Source organism: Balaenoptera ricei, chromosome 3 (genome assembly GCF_028023285.1).
Source record: "Balaenoptera ricei isolate mBalRic1 chromosome 3, mBalRic1.hap2, whole genome shotgun sequence".
NCBI classification, from domain to species: Eukaryota; Metazoa; Chordata; class Mammalia; order Artiodactyla; family Balaenopteridae; genus Balaenoptera; species Balaenoptera ricei.
Window position 1 is genome coordinate 166,482,199 of NC_082641.1, and position 19,309 is coordinate 166,501,507.

At 54.7% G+C, this 19,309-nt stretch overlaps 1 protein-coding gene across 5 annotated transcripts in view; it reads left to right on the top strand.

The window, feature by feature from the left end:
• Window positions 1–1,711: 1,711 nt before the first annotated feature.
• The window catches only part of OBSCN (obscurin, cytoskeletal calmodulin and titin-interacting RhoGEF), a 196,057-nt gene continuing 178,459 nt past the window's right edge, over window positions 1,712–19,309 (top strand). For all 5 annotated transcript variants that reach the window (XM_059917953.1, XM_059917957.1, XM_059917955.1 and 2 more), the window contains exons 1-7: window positions 1,712–1,853; window positions 5,137–6,145; window positions 7,303–7,572; window positions 7,821–8,081; window positions 8,839–9,147; window positions 9,617–9,883; window positions 10,432–10,716. In XM_059917953.1, the coding sequence (XP_059773936.1) occupies window positions 5,161–6,145; window positions 7,303–7,572; window positions 7,821–8,081; window positions 8,839–9,147; window positions 9,617–9,883; window positions 10,432–10,716 (2,377 nt within the window). In that variant the 5' untranslated portion in view covers window positions 1,712–1,853; window positions 5,137–5,160. The remainder of the gene's footprint in view (window positions 1,854–5,136; window positions 6,146–7,302; window positions 7,573–7,820; window positions 8,082–8,838; window positions 9,148–9,616; window positions 9,884–10,431; window positions 10,717–19,309) is intronic.

Consider the following 19,309-nt stretch of genomic DNA (forward strand, 5'->3'; position numbering starts at 1 on the left):
CTCCCAGATTGACAGGAGGGTGACTCATAGCCCAAGAGGACCTGGTGGGTGATGTTATCCACTCTCCCTGCCAAGGATGATGAGGGTGGACGATGCAGTTTCCATGGGGTGCAGCAAGTATGTGGATTGTTGAAAAATACATCGGTTGGGCACTAGGCACCTTCTCTGCAGAGATGGAGAACACCCAGGAGAGCTGACATCTTTCAAGTGCACGGTGATGTGTGGGTCCATTGGCTGTAGCTGGTGACCTGGGATCTGTCTGCAAGCAGAGTGGAGTCGGGCTGGTCCTAAGAGCAGCTGAGGCATGGAGGTGGATCACAGGTCAGGGAGGGAGGACAGAAGAGGAGGGTGAGCTGTGGAGGACCACAGGCAGGGAGGGGGATGGAGGGGGATGATGAATGGGGTTAGATGAAGTTATGGGGTTGGCCCCCATGGTGGGATTATTGCCCTTATGAGAAGAGGAAGAGACATCAGAGCTCACTCTCTCCGCCAAGTTGGGACACAGAGACAACGTGCCATCTGTTTACCAGAAAGAAATTCTGTTAGCCAACATGGAACCTGCCAATACCTTCATGTCGAACTTGCAGCCCCTAGAACTCTAAAATAAATGTCCGTGTTTAAGTCCCCCAGTCTGTGGTCTTTGTTTTGGTGGCCTGAGCTGACTGAGACTTTGGGTAGCTCAGGTACTGGTCTGTGCTCAGAGCCTGGGTTTTCCCACAGGATACAGGTCTGGGTGTAGAGGGCACAGATGGGGTGAGGACGTGGCTCAGCCCCCAGGCTGCGGGTACCGGGCTGGAACATAATGCCCTGGTGCTGGCTCAGGAGCGGGGGGTGATGATGGGCAGAGAGCAGCTCCCCCACCGCCTAACCCTGGTGGGTCAGCCTCTTCCCAAGAGATGCCCCAGGACTCCTACCAGATGGCCTTCTCTGGCTCCCCATTAGGTCCCTGTTAAGCGAAGCCCACCTTCTCTCCTCGGTGGGCCCAGCATCCCATTCACCCTTGTCCCCACGCCGGAGTCATGGGGATGGGGGGCAGCCATCCTGGGGCATGAAGCATCATGTGCCACCCACAACACCTGCCCCTGTCCTGCCTGCCCACCCCTTGGGGCTGGGTCCCTAGTCCCTGGGAAGTGAAGGTCTCAGGATGGGGTATCAGGGACCCTCACTCCCATGTAAAGATGCCATGGACACCCAGCCAGGCCAGGTGCTGCCAGGAGTGACCAGGGATAAAGAACCCACCCCAGTCGCGTGTTTGGTTAGGGTGGAGGGGCGCCGACCCTTGGGCACCTGTGCTGGGCTCCTAGCTGCTTGCCTCTACCACGAGGCTGCAGGACTCTCAGGTGACTGGTCATCTTGGGGTGGTTCTGTTCCCCTCTGGGGGATGGTCCTGGGTGCCCCTGGGGGTGGTAATGGATCCCCCATTCTCCTTCCCACCCTGCACTCCAGGATGCTGGTCTGAGCAGGGGTTCTCACGAGTTGGGGCCCCTGCCCCACCCCCACCATTACTGGAACACACAGGCCTCCTCCCCCAGCCGCCCCAAGCCTCTGCCCTTTGCCTCCCTGGGGCCAGGGGTGAAACCAAATCTGGGGCAGTGACACCCAGGCTATTTTGGAGCTGGGCTGGGCGGACTGGCAGTGGTGGGGGCGGGGTGGGGGCGGGCCCAGTCTCCTTCAGCTGATAGCACCCGCCTGTCCTTTTGTCCCTGTCCAGTTTGAGGACCGGCAGGAGTGAGGGCTGCTGGGCGGGAGCTTTGTCGGTCCTGGGCCCTCGGAGGGAGGTGAGACCCAGCAGCCCCTGCCCCAGCATCTGAGCGCCTCGCCTGGGTGCTGCCCAGTGCCCCTGGTAGAGACAGGTGAGGAGGCAGAGAGCAGACGGGGTGGGGGGCCATCCAGTGCCCCTGAGGACGGCTCTGCTGAAGGTCACGGCTCCGGGGGATGGAGGGACCTGGGGTAGGGTTTCAGCCAGGCGGTGCTGCCCCTGGGGTTGGGGCCATGGATTCCAGCCCCTGCCCCATTGGTGAGCTGAGCCAGACCCTCATGTGGGGAGGGAGCAGCTGGGGGAGGAGGGGGGCGTCAGAAGCACCCACCTCCTCCTTTGCCCAGTGTCCTGAGGGTCTGGCTGGCCCTGCCCCCAGCTCTGTTGAGATGGATGCCCGCTGACAGCTGGGGCTATTTTGGGCCTGTTGGCTCAGCGGAGGGGACAGCCAGAGGGCCAGTGACACCTGACTCCAGGAAAGAATTTCCCCTGGGGTTCAGGAAGCTGGAAGGTCCAGGGGTCTCAGGGGAAGGTACAGTCTGCGGGAGCTGTCCTTTGAAGTCTTTTCTGGAAGGGTGTGGGGGCCACAGGGTTGGGGGCAAGCTGGGGGGACAGGGCTTCTGGGAGGGGGCCGCCCAAGGTTCTGCTGTGAGGCTGTGAGCCACTTCTCACTCTGGACTCATCTGGAAAATGGCCCAAGACCCACAAGGACCCCAAGTTCTGGAAAAGCAAGTGTGGAGGGGCTGTGAGTGCGGCATGGGTCAGCCACCAGGCTCCCTGGCAGGCTTGCAAGGGGGGAGGGTCCTGGCCTCAGAGTGGAGGTCCTGCCAGTGCCAAGCTGGGGCCTCCAAGGGGCTAAGGAGCCCGAGCGGGGTCCACAGGGAACTGCCTTCCCAGGTGGGCATCTGTGAGAGGGAGGGGCTTCCTTGAGAAGCTGGGGTTGAGGTCCTGGCCCAGTCTCTCCTCCTGAAACTCCTGTTCTGCCCTTGTGGCTGCAGCTCCAGTAGCCCCAGCCCCCAGCATGGCAGGGGGAGGAGGAGGACACTGCAGGTGACCCTGTGCCCAGAGGGGCCTTGGGTGGTCGCGGCCCCACACTCAGCTTGGATGAAGGCGGCTCCAGAGTCCTGGGGCATACCTTGGGGTGCCTTGGCCCTGCTGCCCAGTGGCGGTGCCTGCCTGGTATGGGTGTCAAGGGGTGTCTTGTCTGGGTGAGCCCCCTTAGACCTCCATGGGTCTGCCGCAATGAAGGTGGGGCATATAGGCCCTAGACAGGGAACGCATCCCCGGTGGCTTTAGAGGTTCTAGGGGTCTGTGCCCACCCTTCTGCACCTGCTGAGAGCTGGCTCCTCCTAAGCATGTGCAGAGATGAGACCTCCCTCCCCATCCCTGTCCTCCTGGCCCCCAGAGGCTGCCAGCTGTGGAACTGGCTCCCTGCCCCCTGCACATACTCGCTTATGAGCTCAGAGCAGTTGTCTGCCACAGCTGCTCTGGGTGTGGCAGGGGGAGGATGCCATGTCCTTCCTTGGGGAACCCACAGAGCTACTGTGTAATTCAGGAGGCGGTGGTGTACTGGGAAGAGCCCAGAACTCAGGGCCCTGGGGAACTGGTGTCAAAGTAATCTTTCCACAGAGGGACACTGAGGCCCAGGAGGGTGTCCATGGAGGCGGGTGGCCACCTGCCCAGGTCCTTCCCAGGCCAAGAGCCCAGCCAGACCATGGGGGAGCTGGGGGCGGGGCAGAGGTGCTGACTGCACAGTGAGTCAGCAGGATGGTCCCAGCTCACCTCCTTGAGGGGGATTAAGGAGATTAGGTCCTAAATCACAGGATGGGGAGCTGGAGGGCCTGGGGACATTGCCCCGTTTGTCCCATGGTGGGCAGCCCATGCTGATGGCCAGCCCATGCTGATGGCCCGGCTCCTGGGGTGAAGAGAGTCAAGTCACTTGGGGACAGCCCAGGGCCCAGTGGGGTCCATTTGTGCTGGCTCTCTTTACAGAAGCCCCCGTGTAGGCAAGGCCCAGTTTCACCTCACCCACCTGTGCTGGGGGCCAGCGGTGCCCAACCTGGAGTGGGCAGAGGCCAGAGTCAGCCTGGGGTCTTTGGCATTGATGGTGCCAGCCCCATCCCTGCAAGGGGTCCAGTCGGCAGAGCCACAGCCAGTGGAGCCTCAGCTAAGATCTGCAGAGTGACTACGTTACCTGCAGGAACCCCATTTGGGCCTGGCTAGCCGGCCTGCCCATTCCCAGCCTGGAACTCCTTGGGTCTTCCTGGGGGATTCTCTGATTGTCCTCCACAGACACACCATTGACTGACTGTCCCTGACCTTCCCCATTCCAATTCCCGGGGGAAGGAGGCAGGCACTCAGGGCGAGGGGGCGTGGGCAGCCCTGTGTGCTGGAGGAGCCCCCACCCCCCAAGCTGCAGGAGTTCCATTTTTTGCTCATTGATGAGCACACCCCCTCAGGGGTCCAGGGGAGGTGGGGGGATCCCAGGAGAGGTGAGATGTGACCCGGCCCAGGACAGCTTCAGGCGGGACAGGCCCTGTGTACAGGGCTCTCTGTTGTGGAATGCCCAGTGAGGAGGGCTAGGCAGCTGTGCACACAGCCTGCAGTGGAGCCCAAACGCTTGGGTGGGGGAACTCACTGAGGTGGGAGGATGGGGAGCAAAGGGGGCATGCCAAGCAGAGGGCTCGGACGAGAGTCTGCTGGGGTGCAGAACCTGTGACCTCTGGTGTGCCTTAGAGAGAGGGGACAGGCCGGTAGTGGGCGCTTACTGTGAGCTTCCACAGCCAGGCCCTGTCAGAGTGCAGAGAGTGGCCTCTCTGTGACTGGGGGAGACTAGGTAGGTTGGAGTTTCAGACTCTAGGAAGCAACAGTGTGTGTGGAGGGGACAGGACACCTGCTGGCAGTTGGAGTGGCCCAGGAGGGACAGGGAAGGAAGGTCTTTGTGATGAGGTGCAGCGTGGCAGATGCCGCACAGGGAGGAGGGCAAGCTTGGTGCTGGTGTGGTGTTTTGGGACAGGTGCTCAGCTGGACCTTGAGTTGGGGCAGCAGGCCTGGCGCTGGGACGAGAGGCAGGAGACGCTCCTGCCAATGAAAAAGAGTCCATTTGGGGGGTGGGGGTGGGGCCAGACCCCAAATGCCCAGAAAGAGGCAAATCGGCACTTCTGGACCACCATACCATCTGGTGATGCTACCTGCAGGGATGGGGTGTGTCGGGGGCGACGGCACCCGGATGGGGAAGAGGGGCCATGTGGAGGGCTTTACCCTGGATTAAGCTGGATTTTCCAGGACGGGTGAAGTGGCCACGTGGGGAAAAGGCGGGGGGCTCTGAGCACAGCAGGGTCTCATCCCCACTCTGCCCTTCCCCCTCACCCCACTCGCAGGTTCCCCCGCCTCCCCCCACCCCCATGGATCACTCCTCGTTCAGCGGTGCACCTCGCTTCCTAACCCGGCCCAAGGCCTTCGTGGTGTCGGTGGGCAAAGATGCCACGCTGAGCTGCCAGATCGTGGGCAACCCCACGCCGCAGGTCAGCTGGGAGAAGGACCTGCAGCAGGTGGAGGCAGGCACTCGTTTCCGCCTGGCCCAGGACGGCGACCTGTACCGCCTCACCATCTTGGACCTGGCGCTGGGCGACAGCGGGCAGTATGTATGCCGTGCGCGCAACGCCATCGGCGAAGCCTTCGCGGCGGTCGGCCTGCAGGTGGACGCCGAGGCAGCGTGCGCCGAGCAGGCACCCCATTTTCTGCTGCGGCCCACATCCATCCGCGTGCGCGAGGGAGCCGAGGCCACCTTCCGCTGCCGCGTGCGCGGTTCGCCGCCGATGTCTGTGAGCTGGGACAAGGATGGGCGGCGCCTGGGCGCGCTGCAAGCTCCCCGAGTGCGCGTGGAGGCGAGCGGCGAGGCGAGCGCGCTGCGCATCCTGGCCGCGCAGCCGCGCGACAGCGGCACGTACACGGTGCACGCGGAGAACCCACTGGGCGCCGCTAGCGCCGCCGCCGGGCTTTTGGTGGACACGGAAGCAGACACAGCCGGCCAGCCCGGGGCCTCCACAGCCATGCTCCTGGCGCACCTGCAGCTGCGGCGCGAGGCCATGCGCACCGAGGGCGCCCCGGCCTCGCCGCCCAGCGCCAGCACGCGCACCTGCACGGTGACTGAGGGCAAGCACGCGCGCCTCAGCTGCTTCGTGATGGGTGTGCCCAAGCCTGAGATAGTGTGGAAGAAGGATGGGCAGCTGGTGGCCGAGGGCCGGCGACATGTGGTGTACGAGGACGCGCAGGAGAACTTCGTGCTCAAGATCCTCTTCTGCAAGCAGTCAGACTGTGGCCTCTATACTTGCACGGCGTCCAACCTCGTGGGCCAGACCTACAGCTCCGTGCTAGTTGTCGTGCGAGGTGAGCTCCTGGCGCCGGGCGCAAGGTCACTGTGCGCAGTGAGCACAGGCAGAGGCTCCTCCCCAGGCCTCCTGTCTTTTCCTTCCAGCGGCGGCTGCTGCTGCCGTCTCCCCACCCTGTGCCTGTCTGGTAGAGGAATCCGTGGTTGGAGGTCTTGGCAGCTCTCGCTGTTCTGTTCCATTGTCTTTGTGAGAGTAACACGAGTATACAACAAAGTGCTTTGTCACTAACACCCCCTCCCTCTGGGAGATGGTCAGGGTGCCCAGTGGCTGAGCCTGCTCTCTCCAGGCTGAGGGTGACCCAGGCTCTCCACCCCTCCTACAGGATGCTAAGGGGGTCTCCCTGGCACAGCTGGAAGTAGGGCAGGAGCAAGGACAGACCTTGTGCTGTCAGAGGCCTCAGGCTGGGGCTGCACCAGGGTGCAGCTTGAAGGTGGTTCTGGGTCAGTTTGCAGGCTCATGTCCAGGTCTGGGGGCTCCCCCAGGGCACCGGGGCAGCTGTAGGCAACACCATCAGAATTTGCTGGAGGGCCGTTTACTCTTGTTTCCTAAGACCAGCCTCTTGAAGTGGTTGGAGTCCCACCTCCACTTTTTACCAGCTGTAGGATCTCCAGCAGGGCGCTCAACCTTCGTGTGCGTGCCTCAGTTTCCTCGTTTTTCGCACGGAAGTGCGCTCCTGGAGTTGAGCGATTTCGCAGGCCAGTACTTGTCCAGTGGCCTCACTGCTGTGTGAACCCAACCCATTCTGCCTGTCCAGGACCAGCTTAGAGGCCTGCTCAATGGGGCTGCTTGCTGTGGCTTCACCTGCCTCATTTCTCCTTTTCTCTTCCAGACTTCTCCTTATATTTTTTTTGGGGGGGGGCTCTTTCCTTTAAGTTCTGTTCCCTCTCCTCTGTCCTCCCTCCTTTTCTATACCCCTACCTCCCTCTGTCCCCTCCTTACAGCTCCTCTGCCCTCCCACCCACCACCCTCTGCCCCCAAAGCCCCTCCAACCCCTGTCCTGGCTCCCTGCCCCCACCCCAGCCTTACACCTCCCTTACCCTGCCCCCCTCCTTCCCCTCACCCTCCTCCTCACCCCCTGACCGCCCCCTCTGTCACCCCTCCTGTCTGCCCCTCTTCCCTCTCCTCGCCCCACTCACCTGAGCTCTTTTTCCGCAGAGCCCATGGTGCCCTTCAGAAAGCGGCTGCAGGACCTGGAGGTGCCAGAGAAAGCATCGGCCACGTTCCAGTGTGAGGTGCCGCTGCCGCCCATGGAGTCTGCGTGGTATAAGGAGGAGACGCGGCTGTGGGCCAATGCCAAGTACCTCATCGAGGAGGCAGGCGCTGAGCGCCGACTGACCGTGCTCAATGTCACCTCCGATGACGATGCCGTGTACATCTGCGAGACGGCGGAGGGCAGTCGCACGGTGGCCGAGCTGGCGGTGCGAGGTGGGTGGGCAGGGGGCCCGGAGACTGGGCAAGGTCCGGGTCTCACAGGAGCTGGGCAAGTGGCGTAGGTAGTGGGTGGGTGGGGTGGGCAGGACCCTGGCACGAGGGGTGCGTCAGGGAGGGGTGGGATGGGCACTGGGGGGACAGGGGCGGGAAGGAGGTAGGGGTGGGACAGGCCTACAGGGGTCTCTCTGACCAGCTGCAGCCCTTACCCCTCCCTTTCCCCACTGCTCCTCTGCCCACTCCAGGCAACCTCCTTCGAAAGCTCCCGAGGAAGACAGCTGGGCGAGTGGGAGACACGGCCATGTTCTGTGTGGAGCTGGCCAAGCCAGAGGGCCCCATCCACTGGCTGTGGAACCAGCAGGAGGTGGTGGCCGGGGGCCGAGTGGCCATTACTGCCGAAGGCACGTGCCACACGCTGACCATCTCCCAGTGCAGCCTGGACGATGCGGGTGAGGTGGCCTTTGTGGCTGGGGACTGCCGGACGTCCACCCAGTTCTGCGTGTCAGGTAAGGGCCTAGGGAGCACCTGTCAGACAGAGGGTGCCTCTTCCCTGCCCACAGTCCACTGGGCCCTGCTCTGAGTTGTCGCCTGTTGCAGGGAGCGCCGTGCGGGGCGGGGAATGCCTAGGTTGTAGCTCTGGTTCTCTGGGGCTCATGGCTTGTTTGACACCCGCCTCCACTATGGTCACACTAGGCATCTGCAAAGTAGGAGTCCTGGTGGCCCCCGACCCTGTGAACCAGATTAGAAAGTGCAGGTTGTTCTAGAAGCACAGCGTGTAGGGGGTGACATTGCGGGTGTGTCTTCTTTCTGTGGCCTTTGGTGTTGAGATTGGCTCCCCCAGGGTCAGCCCTTTGCTGGGGACAGGGGCCCTGCACGTGGGTCTCAGCACCCTTGGAAGGGTCATTGTGCCTTGTCTCAACCATCATCCAGCCCAAGATCCCAATGCATAGATGGGGTCAAGGCTGAGGACTGGAAAGAGTTCCTTTCCAGGCCACGTGGACAGCTCAGGGTGGCCCCTGAGGCCCGGGCACTCTTTCCACTGCAAACAGAGAAATGGCCACAGAGCTGAGACTGGGGTTATGGGCTCACAGTGTCCTCTTGGGCTGGCAGTCCCCTTGGGCTGAGACCATTTCAGACCACCAGGGCAGTGCCCCCGGGGAGGGCCGGGGATTCTGTGACAACCCCTTTATCCTACTGTGACCTTGGATCCAGGGCTTGGGGAGGGGGCTCTCAGTTGGTGACATGGGCCCGTGCTCTGCTCAGCCCCCAGAAGGCCGCCCCTGCATGCTCCTGAGGCCCCTGTGGTGAAGGCCAGGACGGAGAGCTCCGTGACCCTTGGCTGGTCCCCACCACCCCATGGGGACCGCCCTGTTGCTATCGATGGCTACCTTGTGGAGAAGAAGAGAGTGGGCACCCACCCCTGGAGCCGGTGCCATGAAGACAAGTGGGTGGCCACGCCTGAGCTGACTGTGGCTGGCGTGGCCAAGGAGGGGGAATTCCAGTTCAGGGTGTCAGCTGTGAACAGATTTGGCCAGAGCCCCTACCTCGAGTTCCCGGGAACTGTACACCTGGGTAAGTTTGGAAGGTTCTGTTCTCCCCGGCACCCTGGTGACAACCTGCGGGGCCATCTGCCCCTGAATCACCCAAACCCAGAGTGTGGCCCAGCCTTGGAGAGGCCAGAGTGACTCATGGGTCCTCTTTACGGTAGGGGGGTGGGCCCAGGGTCCTGATGCTATTGAAGACTTTTTTGTAGGAAGGCCAGGGGACCCCAAGACAGGACTCGAGCCCCGCAGGAACCTATCTGTATCCACCAGCCCTGGGGCACTGGGCTACACAGCTGCCCCACCACACTGGGTTTGTGGGATCTGAAGGGAATCTCGGGTGGCTGTAACTTGTCCTCACTCCACCCTGCGTCTGACTTTCGCTCGTGGTCTCCATGTGCTTGTTCAGTGGACTTCCTAGAGCAGGGGTTATTTGGGCCCAGGCATTGGGGGAGAGGAGGGCAGGGGCCCAGCTCCTTCCTGAAGCCCCCATCCCACAGCCCCCCAGCTGGCTGTGAAAACACCTCTGAAGGCGGTAGAGGCAGTGGAAGGCGGCGAGGTGACCTTCTCTGTGGACCTCACTACGGCCTCAGCAGGGGAGTGGTTCCTGGACGGGCAGGCCCTGAAGGCCAGCAGCGTGTATGTGATACACTGTGACGGCACCCGGCACACTCTCACCATTCGCTTGGTGCCTGTCAGCCTGCACGGGGCCGAGCTCAAGTTCGTGGCCAATGGTATCGAGAGCAGCATCCGCATGGAGGTCCGAGGTAGGGGGACCCCGTCCCATGACCCTGGGGCCCCTCTGAGCCCCGTTTCCTCTGGGAGTGGGGGCGGGATGGGGTCCCTGGGGTCTCAGGGCTCTGGAGATCTGTCGTTGCTCCCAGGGCAGGCGGGCTGCTGGATGAAGTGGGGCCAGGCGGTGGGGTGTGCAGGGTCACCGGGTGTGAGTGGAAGAGGGGCTAAAGTGTCCCCGATGGCGCCAAGCTTCAATTCTCTGTATGTCCCCCCTTCCCTTCCCCTTCTCCCCTCCTCCCTCTTTGTTGATTCCTTCTCCTACGCCACTTCTTGTCCTGTCTCTGCCTTTCTTGCCTCTCTGACTCCCCTCCACCATATCTGGCTCTTCCCCCTCTGTTCACTCTGCCTCGTTCCACTTCCCCCGTCCCCTTCCCCCTATCCACACGCTGCTGTCTACACCCCGCTCTGTCCACTCCTTCATCCCACTTCCCTCCCCCCACCCCCTTCCTCCGATCGCTCTCCCTCTGTCCACTTCCCCCTTCACCCACACCCACTTTGTCCACCTGTCTGTGACTTGCAGCGGCCCCGGGGCTGACGACCAAGTGTCCGGCAGCAGCAGTGGCAGCACGGGAGGTGCTGGCCCGGCTGCACGAGGAGGCCCAGCTCCTGGCCGAGTTGTCGGACCAGGCTGCAGCTGTGACGTGGCTCAAGGACGGACACGCACTGTCTCCAGGCCCCAAGTATGAGGTGCAGGCGTCAGCCGGGCAGCGGGCACTGCTAGTGCGGGACGTGAAGCAAGAAGACGCAGGCCTGTATGAGTGTGTCAGCCACGGGGACCGCATCGCCTACCAACTATTGGTGCAAGGTGACACCAGAGTGTGTGTGTTCATGTCCTCCCTGGGCCGCCGCTGTAGCCAGGGCCGCGCATTCTGTCCTCCAGCTCTGGATAGGCTCTGGGGCACCTGGGTAGCAGGAGCTGCTGTTCTCTGTTCCCGTGGGGAGGGTGGGGGATCAGGGGGCTCTGCCGACCCCCTGAGGAGGGTGGGGAGTCAGATAGGCTCAGGTGACCCTGTGGGGAGGGCAGGGGTGTGTGTGGGGTGCTCAGCCCACCCTATGGAGACAGTGAGGGGATGGGATGGAGTCAGGTGACCTTGTGGGGAGGGCAGGAGTCTGGGCAGCTCCGCTGACCTTGTGAGGAGGGTAGGGGGTCAGGGCAGGCTCAGGTGACCCATGAGGGTAGGGTGGGGAACCAGGGACCCTGCCAACCCCGTTGGGAGGGTGGGGGTCAGGGACTCTGCTCAGTATGGGAGGAGCTTCCTATGTGTGGGTGGCACTTGGGTGGTTGAAAGTCAGCAGCTGAGGCTGGCCCTGTCTCTGAAGGGGCCTAGGTTTGGGCGAGGGCCAGTGTCTCCCATGATCCTGAAGCCCCGAGCACCTTCATCTGCTAGCTGCCTGGGCACGTGTGTGGTTAGGGCTCTGTCGGACCCCTACCTGCCCATGTGCCCTTGTAGGCCTCACATCTTTTTTTGCACAAGGACACGGCTGGTGGCTGTGTGGATGCCGTGGCCGGGGGCTCAGCCCACTTTGAATACGAAACCTCAGAGGCCCACGTGTGTGTACACTGGTACAAGGATGGCGTGGAGCTCGGTCACTCCTGCCAGCGCTTCTCACAGGAGGACATGGGCACACGGCACCGGCTGGTGGCTACCTCAGTCACCGTGCAGGATGAGGGCACCTACTTGTGCCAAGTGGGCAAGGACTCTGTGGACTTCTGGTCGTGTGTCTGTGGTTAGTGCACTGCCTCCCAGGTTTGGTGTGTGGGGAGCAGGTCTGGCTGCATCCAGCTGTGCAGCACTTGCAAGGCCAAGCTGTCTCTCCCTTCATTTCTTCTGAGAATACTTGGGGGTAGGGGCAGTTACTTCTGAATTTGGGTGAAGAAACTACCCACGAAACTAATATATATATGGGTGAAGAATGCAGGCTTGGAAAATAAAAGATAAGAAGGAAATTTAAAGCCCTTGTCCTCTTTTTAAAGATGGGGAAATGAGGCAGAGCAGACCTAGAAAGTGCTGGAAGCATCCTTGGCAGGTTAGATTTGGATCTTGGTGAATCTGAGGCCCTGGCTCTTTCTAGAAGCCATTGAGGTCTCTTGGCAGATTCTCCAAGTCTAGTTCCCCCCCATCTTGGCCCTCGGAAGGGTCTCTGCCATGCCGCCCAAGCCTCCTTCCATCTGAGCACAGGCACTGGGGCCGAGCTGCCCATCATGGAGCTCTGAGGCTGCTTCCCATCACACCCAGGAGGGGTTGGGGTACCTGGACCACCTGTGCCCATGGAGGGTTCCATGTGCAGCACCTGATCACAAAGGATCCTCGTGGGAGGGATCCGAGGCTGCCTGGGGTCTAGAGCAAAGCTCTGTCATGGCTCCAGGACTTGGGAAACCTCACCTTGGCAGAGCCTCTGCTGTGTATCCCTCCCTGTCACCAGAGCCCTCAGAGATGTTTGCCAAGGAGCAGCCAGCACTCAGGGAGGTACAGACCGAGGTGGGGGCCAGTGCCACACTGAGCTGTGAGGTGGCCCAGGCCCAGATGGAGGTGACATGGTACAAGGATGGGAAGAAGCTGAGTGTGAGCTCAAAAGTGTGCATGGAGGCCAAGGGCTGCACCCGGCAGCTGGTGGTCCAGCAGGTGGGGAATAGGGACGCAGGGGAGTAGAGCTGTGAGGCCAGGGGCAGAAGGTCTCCTTCCGCCTGGGTATCACAGGTCAGTTGATGAAGCAGACATTTGACCATTTCACAGGAACAGGCCTGGAGGAACCAGGCCTGTTTTCAGTGTGGGTTACGGCAGTGCTCAGCTGACTCATCAGGCCCGTATCAGTTATACAAATAACCCCAGAACTTAGTGACCCAATGGAACGATCTGAGGGCAGGAATTCAAGCAGTGCTCAGCGTGGGTGGCTCATCTCTGCTCCACATGGTGTTGACTGGGACACTAGGATCCAGTCTGGTCTCATTTGTGTGTCTGATGTCCCAGTCAGGGGGCTGGCTGTGATGGCAGACCTCTCTCTTCTAGTGATGTTGTCTGGGCTCATTCCTGTCTGGGACCATGCTGTTCTCTCCTCTGGGCCTATGCTCTCCATGTGACGTCTCATTCTCAAGGCCTCTTTCTCCATGTGGGTAGCCTGAGCTCCTTCATATTCTGGCTGGGTTCCCTTTAGGGATTAGGAGATGCTACAGGGTTTGTTAAGGTTTGTTTTCACCAGTCCCAGAATATTACATTCTGTGTGTTTTATTGCACAAAGCCAGACATAAGGCCAGCCTAGTTCCAAGGAGTTGGAGAAGTAGACCTCACTGTTGATGAGGAGTCCCCTGGTTAATTGGGGACAGTTTCTAACAATCTACCACAAGGACACAGGCTCTATCTGTCTAGATCTTTGCTTTCTTGAGCATAAGATAAAGATCTTTCTAATGCTTATTGCCTCATGGTCACAAGATGGCTTCCATAGTTCCAGCCATAATGTTCAAGGTGGGAAAAACATGTAAGGATTGTGTGTGTGTTTGTTTTTTTCCTTTTCACTGCTCTGAAGTAAGTTATCACAAACTCAGTGGCTTAAAATAATGCCCATCTGTTAGTTCACAGTTCTATAGATTAGAATTCAAGATGTGGATTCTGGATTCTCTTATCAGGGTCTCAAGGGCTGGAATCCATGTGCCATCTGGCTGAGTTCTTTCAGGGCCCTTTTCCAAGCTCATCCAAGTTGTTGGCAGAATTCATTTCCTTGTGGTTCTGGGTCTAAGGCTATTTCCTGGCTGGCTGGCAGCCAGGGGCTGCTCTTAGGTCCTTTGCCACATGGCCCCTCATGTCCATTCACTCTTTTTTTTTTTTAACATCTTTATTGGAGTATAATTGCTTTACAACGGTGTGTTAGTTTCTGCTTTATAGCAAAGTGAATCAGTTATACATATACATATGTTCCCATATCTCTTCCCTCTTGCGTCTCCCTCCCTCCCTCCCTCCCTCCCTATCCCACCCCTCTAGGTGGTCACAAACCACCGAGCTGATCTCCCTGTGCTATGCGGCTGCTTCCCACTAGCTATCTATTTTACATTTGGTAGTGTATATATGTCCATGCCACTCTCTGACCTTGTCATATCTTACGCTTCCCCCTCCCCGTATCCTCAAGTCCATTCTCTAGTAGGTCTGTGTCTTTATTCCCGTCTTGCCACTAGGTTCTTCATGACCTTTTTTTGTTTTCCCTTAGATTCCATATATATGTGTTAGCATACGGTATTTGTTTTTCTTTTTCTGACTTACTTCACTCTGTATGACAGACTCTAACTCCATCCACCTCACTACAAATACCTCCATTTCATTTCTTTTTATGGCCGAGTAATATTCCATTGTATATATGTGCCACATGTTCTTTATCCATTCATCCGATGATGGACACTTAGGTTGCTTCCATGTCCTGGCTATCGTAAATAGAGCTGCAATGAACATTTTGGTACATGACTCTTTTTGAATTATGGTTTTCTCAGGGTATATGCCCAGTAGTGGGATTGCTGGGTCGTATAGTAGTTCTATTTTTAGTTTTTTAAGGAACCTCCATACTGTTCTCCATAGTGGCTGTATCAATTTACATTCCCACCAACAGTGCAAGAGTGTTCCCTTTTCTCCACACCCTCTCCAGCATTTATTGTTTCTAGATTTTTTGATGATGGCCATTCTGACCGGTGTGAGATGATATCTCATTGTAGTTTTGATTTGCATTTCTCTAAAGATTAGTGATGTTGAGCATTCTTTCATGTGTTTGTTGGCAATCTGTATATCTTTGGAGAAATGTCTATTTAGGTCTTCAGCCCATTTTTGGATTGGGTTGTTTGTTTTTATGTTATTGAGCTGCATGAGCTGCTTGTAAATTTTGAAGATTAATCCTTTGTCAGTTGCTTCATTTGCAAATATTTTCTCCCATTCTGAGGGTTGTCTTTTGATCTTGTTTATGTTTTCCTTTGCTGTGCAAAAGCTTTTAAGTTTCTTTAGGTCCCATTTGTTTATTTTTGTTTTTATTTCCATTTCTCTAGGAGGTGGGTCAAAAAGGATCTTGCTGTGATTTATGTCATAGAGTGTTCTGCCTATGTTTTCCTCTAAGAGTTTGATAGTGTCTGGCCTTCCATTTAGGTCTTTAATCCATTTTGAGTTTATTTTTGTGTATGGTGTTAGGGAGTGTTCTAATTTCATTCTTTTACATGTAGTTGTCCAGTTTTCCCAGCACCACTTATTGAAGAGGCTGTCTTTTCTCCACTGTATATGCTTGCCTCCTTTATCAAAGATAAGGTGACCATATGTGCGTGGGTTTATCTCTGGGCTTTCTATCCTGTTCCATTGATCTATGTTTCTGGTTTTGTGCCAGTACCAAACTGTCTTGATTACTGTAGCTTTGTAATATAGTCTGAAGTCAGGGAGCCTGATTCCTCCAGCTCCATTTTTCGTTCTCAAGATTGCTTTGACTATTCGGGGTCTTTTGTGTTTCCAGACAAATTGTGAAATTTTTTGTTCTAGTTCTGTGAAAAATGCCAGTGGTAGTTTGATAGGGATTGCATTGAATCTGTAGATTGCTTTGGGTAATAGAGTCATTTTCACAATGCTGATTCTTCCAATCCAAGAACATGGTATATCTTTCCATTTATTTGTATCATCTTTAATTTCTTTCATCAGTGTCTTATAATTTTCTGCATACAGGTCTTTGTCTCCTTGGGTAGGTTTATTCCTAGATATTTTATTCTTTTTGTTACAATGGTAAACGCGAGTGTTTTCTTAATTTCACTTTCCGATTTTTCATCATTAGTGTATAGGAATGCAAGAGATTTCTGTGCATTAATTTTGTATCCTGCTACTTTACCAAATTCATTGATTAGCTCTAGTAGTTTTCTGGTAGCATCTTTAGGATTCTCTATGTATAGTATCATGTCATCTGCAAACAGTGACAGCTTTACTTCTTCTTTTCCGATTTGGATTCCTTTTATTTCTTTGTCTTCTCTGATTGCTGTGGCTAACACTTCCAAAACTATGTTGAATAATAGTGGTGAGAGTGGGCAACCTTGTCTTGTTCCTGATCTTAGTGGAAATGGTTTCAGTTTTTCACCATTGAGGACAATGTTGGCTGTGGGTTTGTCATATATGGCCTTTATTATGTTGAGGAAAGTTCCCTCTATGCCTACTTTCTGCAGGGCTTTTATCATAAATGGGTGTTGAATTTTGTTGAAAGCTTTCTCTGCATCTATTGAGATGATCATATGGTTTTTCTCCTTCAATTTGTTAATATGGTGTATTACGTTGATTGATTTGCATATATTGAAGAATCCTTGCATTCCTGGGATAAACCCCACTTGATCATGGTGTATGATCCTTTTAATGTACTGTTGGATTCTGTTTGCTAGTATTTTGTTGAGGATTTTTGCATCTATGTTCATCAGTGATATTGGCCGTAGTTTTCTTTCTTTGTGACGTCTTTGTCTGGTTTTGGTATCAGGGTGATGGTGGCCTCGTAGAATGAGTTGTGGAGTGTTCCTCCCTCTGCAATATTTTGGAAGAGTTTGAGAAGGATAGGTGTTAGCTCTTCTCTAAATGTCTGATAGAATTCGCCTGTGAAGCCATCTGGTCCTGGGCTTTTGTTTGTTGGAAGATTTTTAACCACAGTTTCAATTTCAGTGCTTGTGATTGGTCTGTTCATATTTTCTATTTCTTCCTGGTTCAGTCTCAGAAGGTTGTGCATTTCTAAGAATTTGTCCATTTCTTCCAGGTTGTCCATTTTATTGGCATAGAGTTGCTTGTAGTAATCTCTCATGATCGTTTGTATTTCTGCATTGTCAGTGTTACTTCTCCTTTTTCATTTCTAATTCTACTGATCTGAGTCTTCTCCCTTTTTCTCTTGATGAGTCTGGCTAGTGGTTTATCAATTTTCCATTCACTGTTATGCTTCAAATCTCTTTGGCCAGGAAGAACCCCCTCCCTTCTAAGGTCTCACCTGATTAGGTCAGGCCCAACCAGGATAATCTCCTTGTTAATGAACTCATAGTCAACTAATCTGGGACCTACATTCCTTCTGCAGAATCCCTTCACAGCAGTGCCTGGATTAGTGTTTGGTGGAATAGCTTGGAGAAGGTGCATGCATACTGTGGTGCAGGGATCTTGGGGCAGTCCTACCTAGCACAGGGTGTCACCTGCTCTTTCTTCTATTCAGAGAACAGATGCTCTCTGAGGAGCCCACAGCCGATTTTCCCTATGCCTCCCAGTACTGTGTGGGTCCGATGGCCATGCCTTGCTCAGGCACCTGGGAAAGTGAGTGCCTAATCTTCCAGCTTCAGCAGTGGAACATTGAGGGTGGTAGAGGTGGGCATGTGGTGGTGTGGCTGACCTGGTTCTGCTGAGGGATCTGTCCTGTGGCACTGGCCCATGCCCACACCAGGGTGGCTGTGCCCTGGTTTTGGACACTGACTTCGAGGCAGGCTGTGGAGGGATCAGAGTGGACAGGGTCAGACCTCACTCCTGCCTCTTAGGAGACAGGTGACCTTAGGCAAGTCGTCAGTGTCATGTCCCCCTGAAGTCTGTCTGGAAACTCAGAATGTGACCTTAACTGGAAATGGGGTCTTTGCAGACAACATCAAGGAAAGGATCACAAAATGAGATTACCCTGGATTAAGGTGGGCCCTGACTCCAATGACAGGTGTCCTTTGAGAGAAAGAAGAGGGATATTCACGATACAGATACACGGGGACATGGCCAATGACAATGGAGGCAGAGATTGGGGTGATGCAGTCACAAACCCAGGGATGCCTGGAACCACCAGATTATAGCCATCCTGGTGGATGTCAGGTAGTATCTTACTGTGGTTTTGATTTGTATTTCCCTGATGACTAATGATGTTGAGCATCTTTTCGTATGTATTTGGCCATTTGTATATCTTCTTTGGAGAAATGTCTATTCAGATCCTTTGCTTGTTTTTTAATTATTTATCTTTTTATTACTCAGTTGAAAGAGTTCTTCATATATTCTGCATAGTATAGCCTTAAACTATATATAATATAGTGTAGCCTTATCAGATATATGATTTGCAAATAGTTTCTTCCATTCACTTTCTTAATTGTGCCCTTTGATGCACAAAAGTTTTAAAATTTTGATGAAATCTAGTTTATCTTCTTTGGTTGCTTGTGTGTTAGGTGTCACATCTAAGAAATCGTTTCCCAATCCAAGGTCAAATAGATTGACACCTATGTTTTCTTCTAAGAGTTTTCCAGTTTTAGCCCTTGTATTTAGGTCTTTGATCCATTTTATGACAATTTTTGTGTATGGTGTGAGTTAGGGGTCCAACTTCATCCTTTCCATTGGATATCCAGTTGTCCCAGCACCATTTGTTGAAAAGAATTTTTCCCCATTGAATTTTCTTGGCATCCTTGTTGAAAGTCAATTAACCATTAATTAAGTATTTACTTCTGGACTCTCAATTTTATTCCATTGATATATATGTCTACCACAGTCTTGATTATTGTAGCTTTGTGGTATGTTTTGAAATTGGGAAGTGTGAATTCTTTAACTTTTTTTTCAACATTGATTTGGCTATTTGAGGTCCCTTGCATTTCCACATGAATTTTGGGATCATCTTTTTAAGTTTTGCAAAAAAGACAGCTGGTATTTTGATTGGGATTGCATCAAAATGTGTAGGTCAATTTGGGGAATATTGCCATCTTTTTATTTTATTTTAAATATTTATTTATTTATTTATTTTTGGCTGTGTTGGGTTTTTGTTGCTGCACGTGGGCTTTCTCTAGTTGTGACGAGCAGGGGCTACCCTTCGTTGGGGTGTGCGGGCTTCTCATTGCGGTGGCTTCTCTTGTTGCGGAGCACGGGCTCTAGGCATGTGGGCTTCAGTAGTTGTGGTGCATGGGCTTAGTTGCTCCGTGCATGTGGGATCTTCCCAGACCAGGGATTGAACCCATGTCCCCTGAATTGGCAGGCAGATTCTTAACCACTGCACCACCAGGGAAGTCCCCAAATGACTGGTATCAGATTTCTTTTTTAATTTTATTTTTTTGGCCGCGCCGTGTGGCATGTGGGATCTTAGTTCCCTGACCAGGGATCGCACCTGAGCCCCCTGTAGTGGAAGCGCAGAGTCTTAACCACTGGTCCACCAGGGAAGTCCCCTTTGCTATCTTAACAGTGTTAGTCTCCTAATCCACAATATGAGATGACTTTCTATTTATTTTGGTCTTTTAAATTTCTTTCAGTTATGTTTTATAGTTTTTAGTGTGCAGGAATTGTGCTTATTTTGTTACGTTTGTTGCTAAGTATTTTATTCTTTTTGATGCTACTGTAAATGGAATTGTTTTCTTAATTTCATTTTTAAATTGTTCATTCCTAATGTATGGAAATAGAATTGATTTTTGTATATTGGTCTAGTATCTTGCA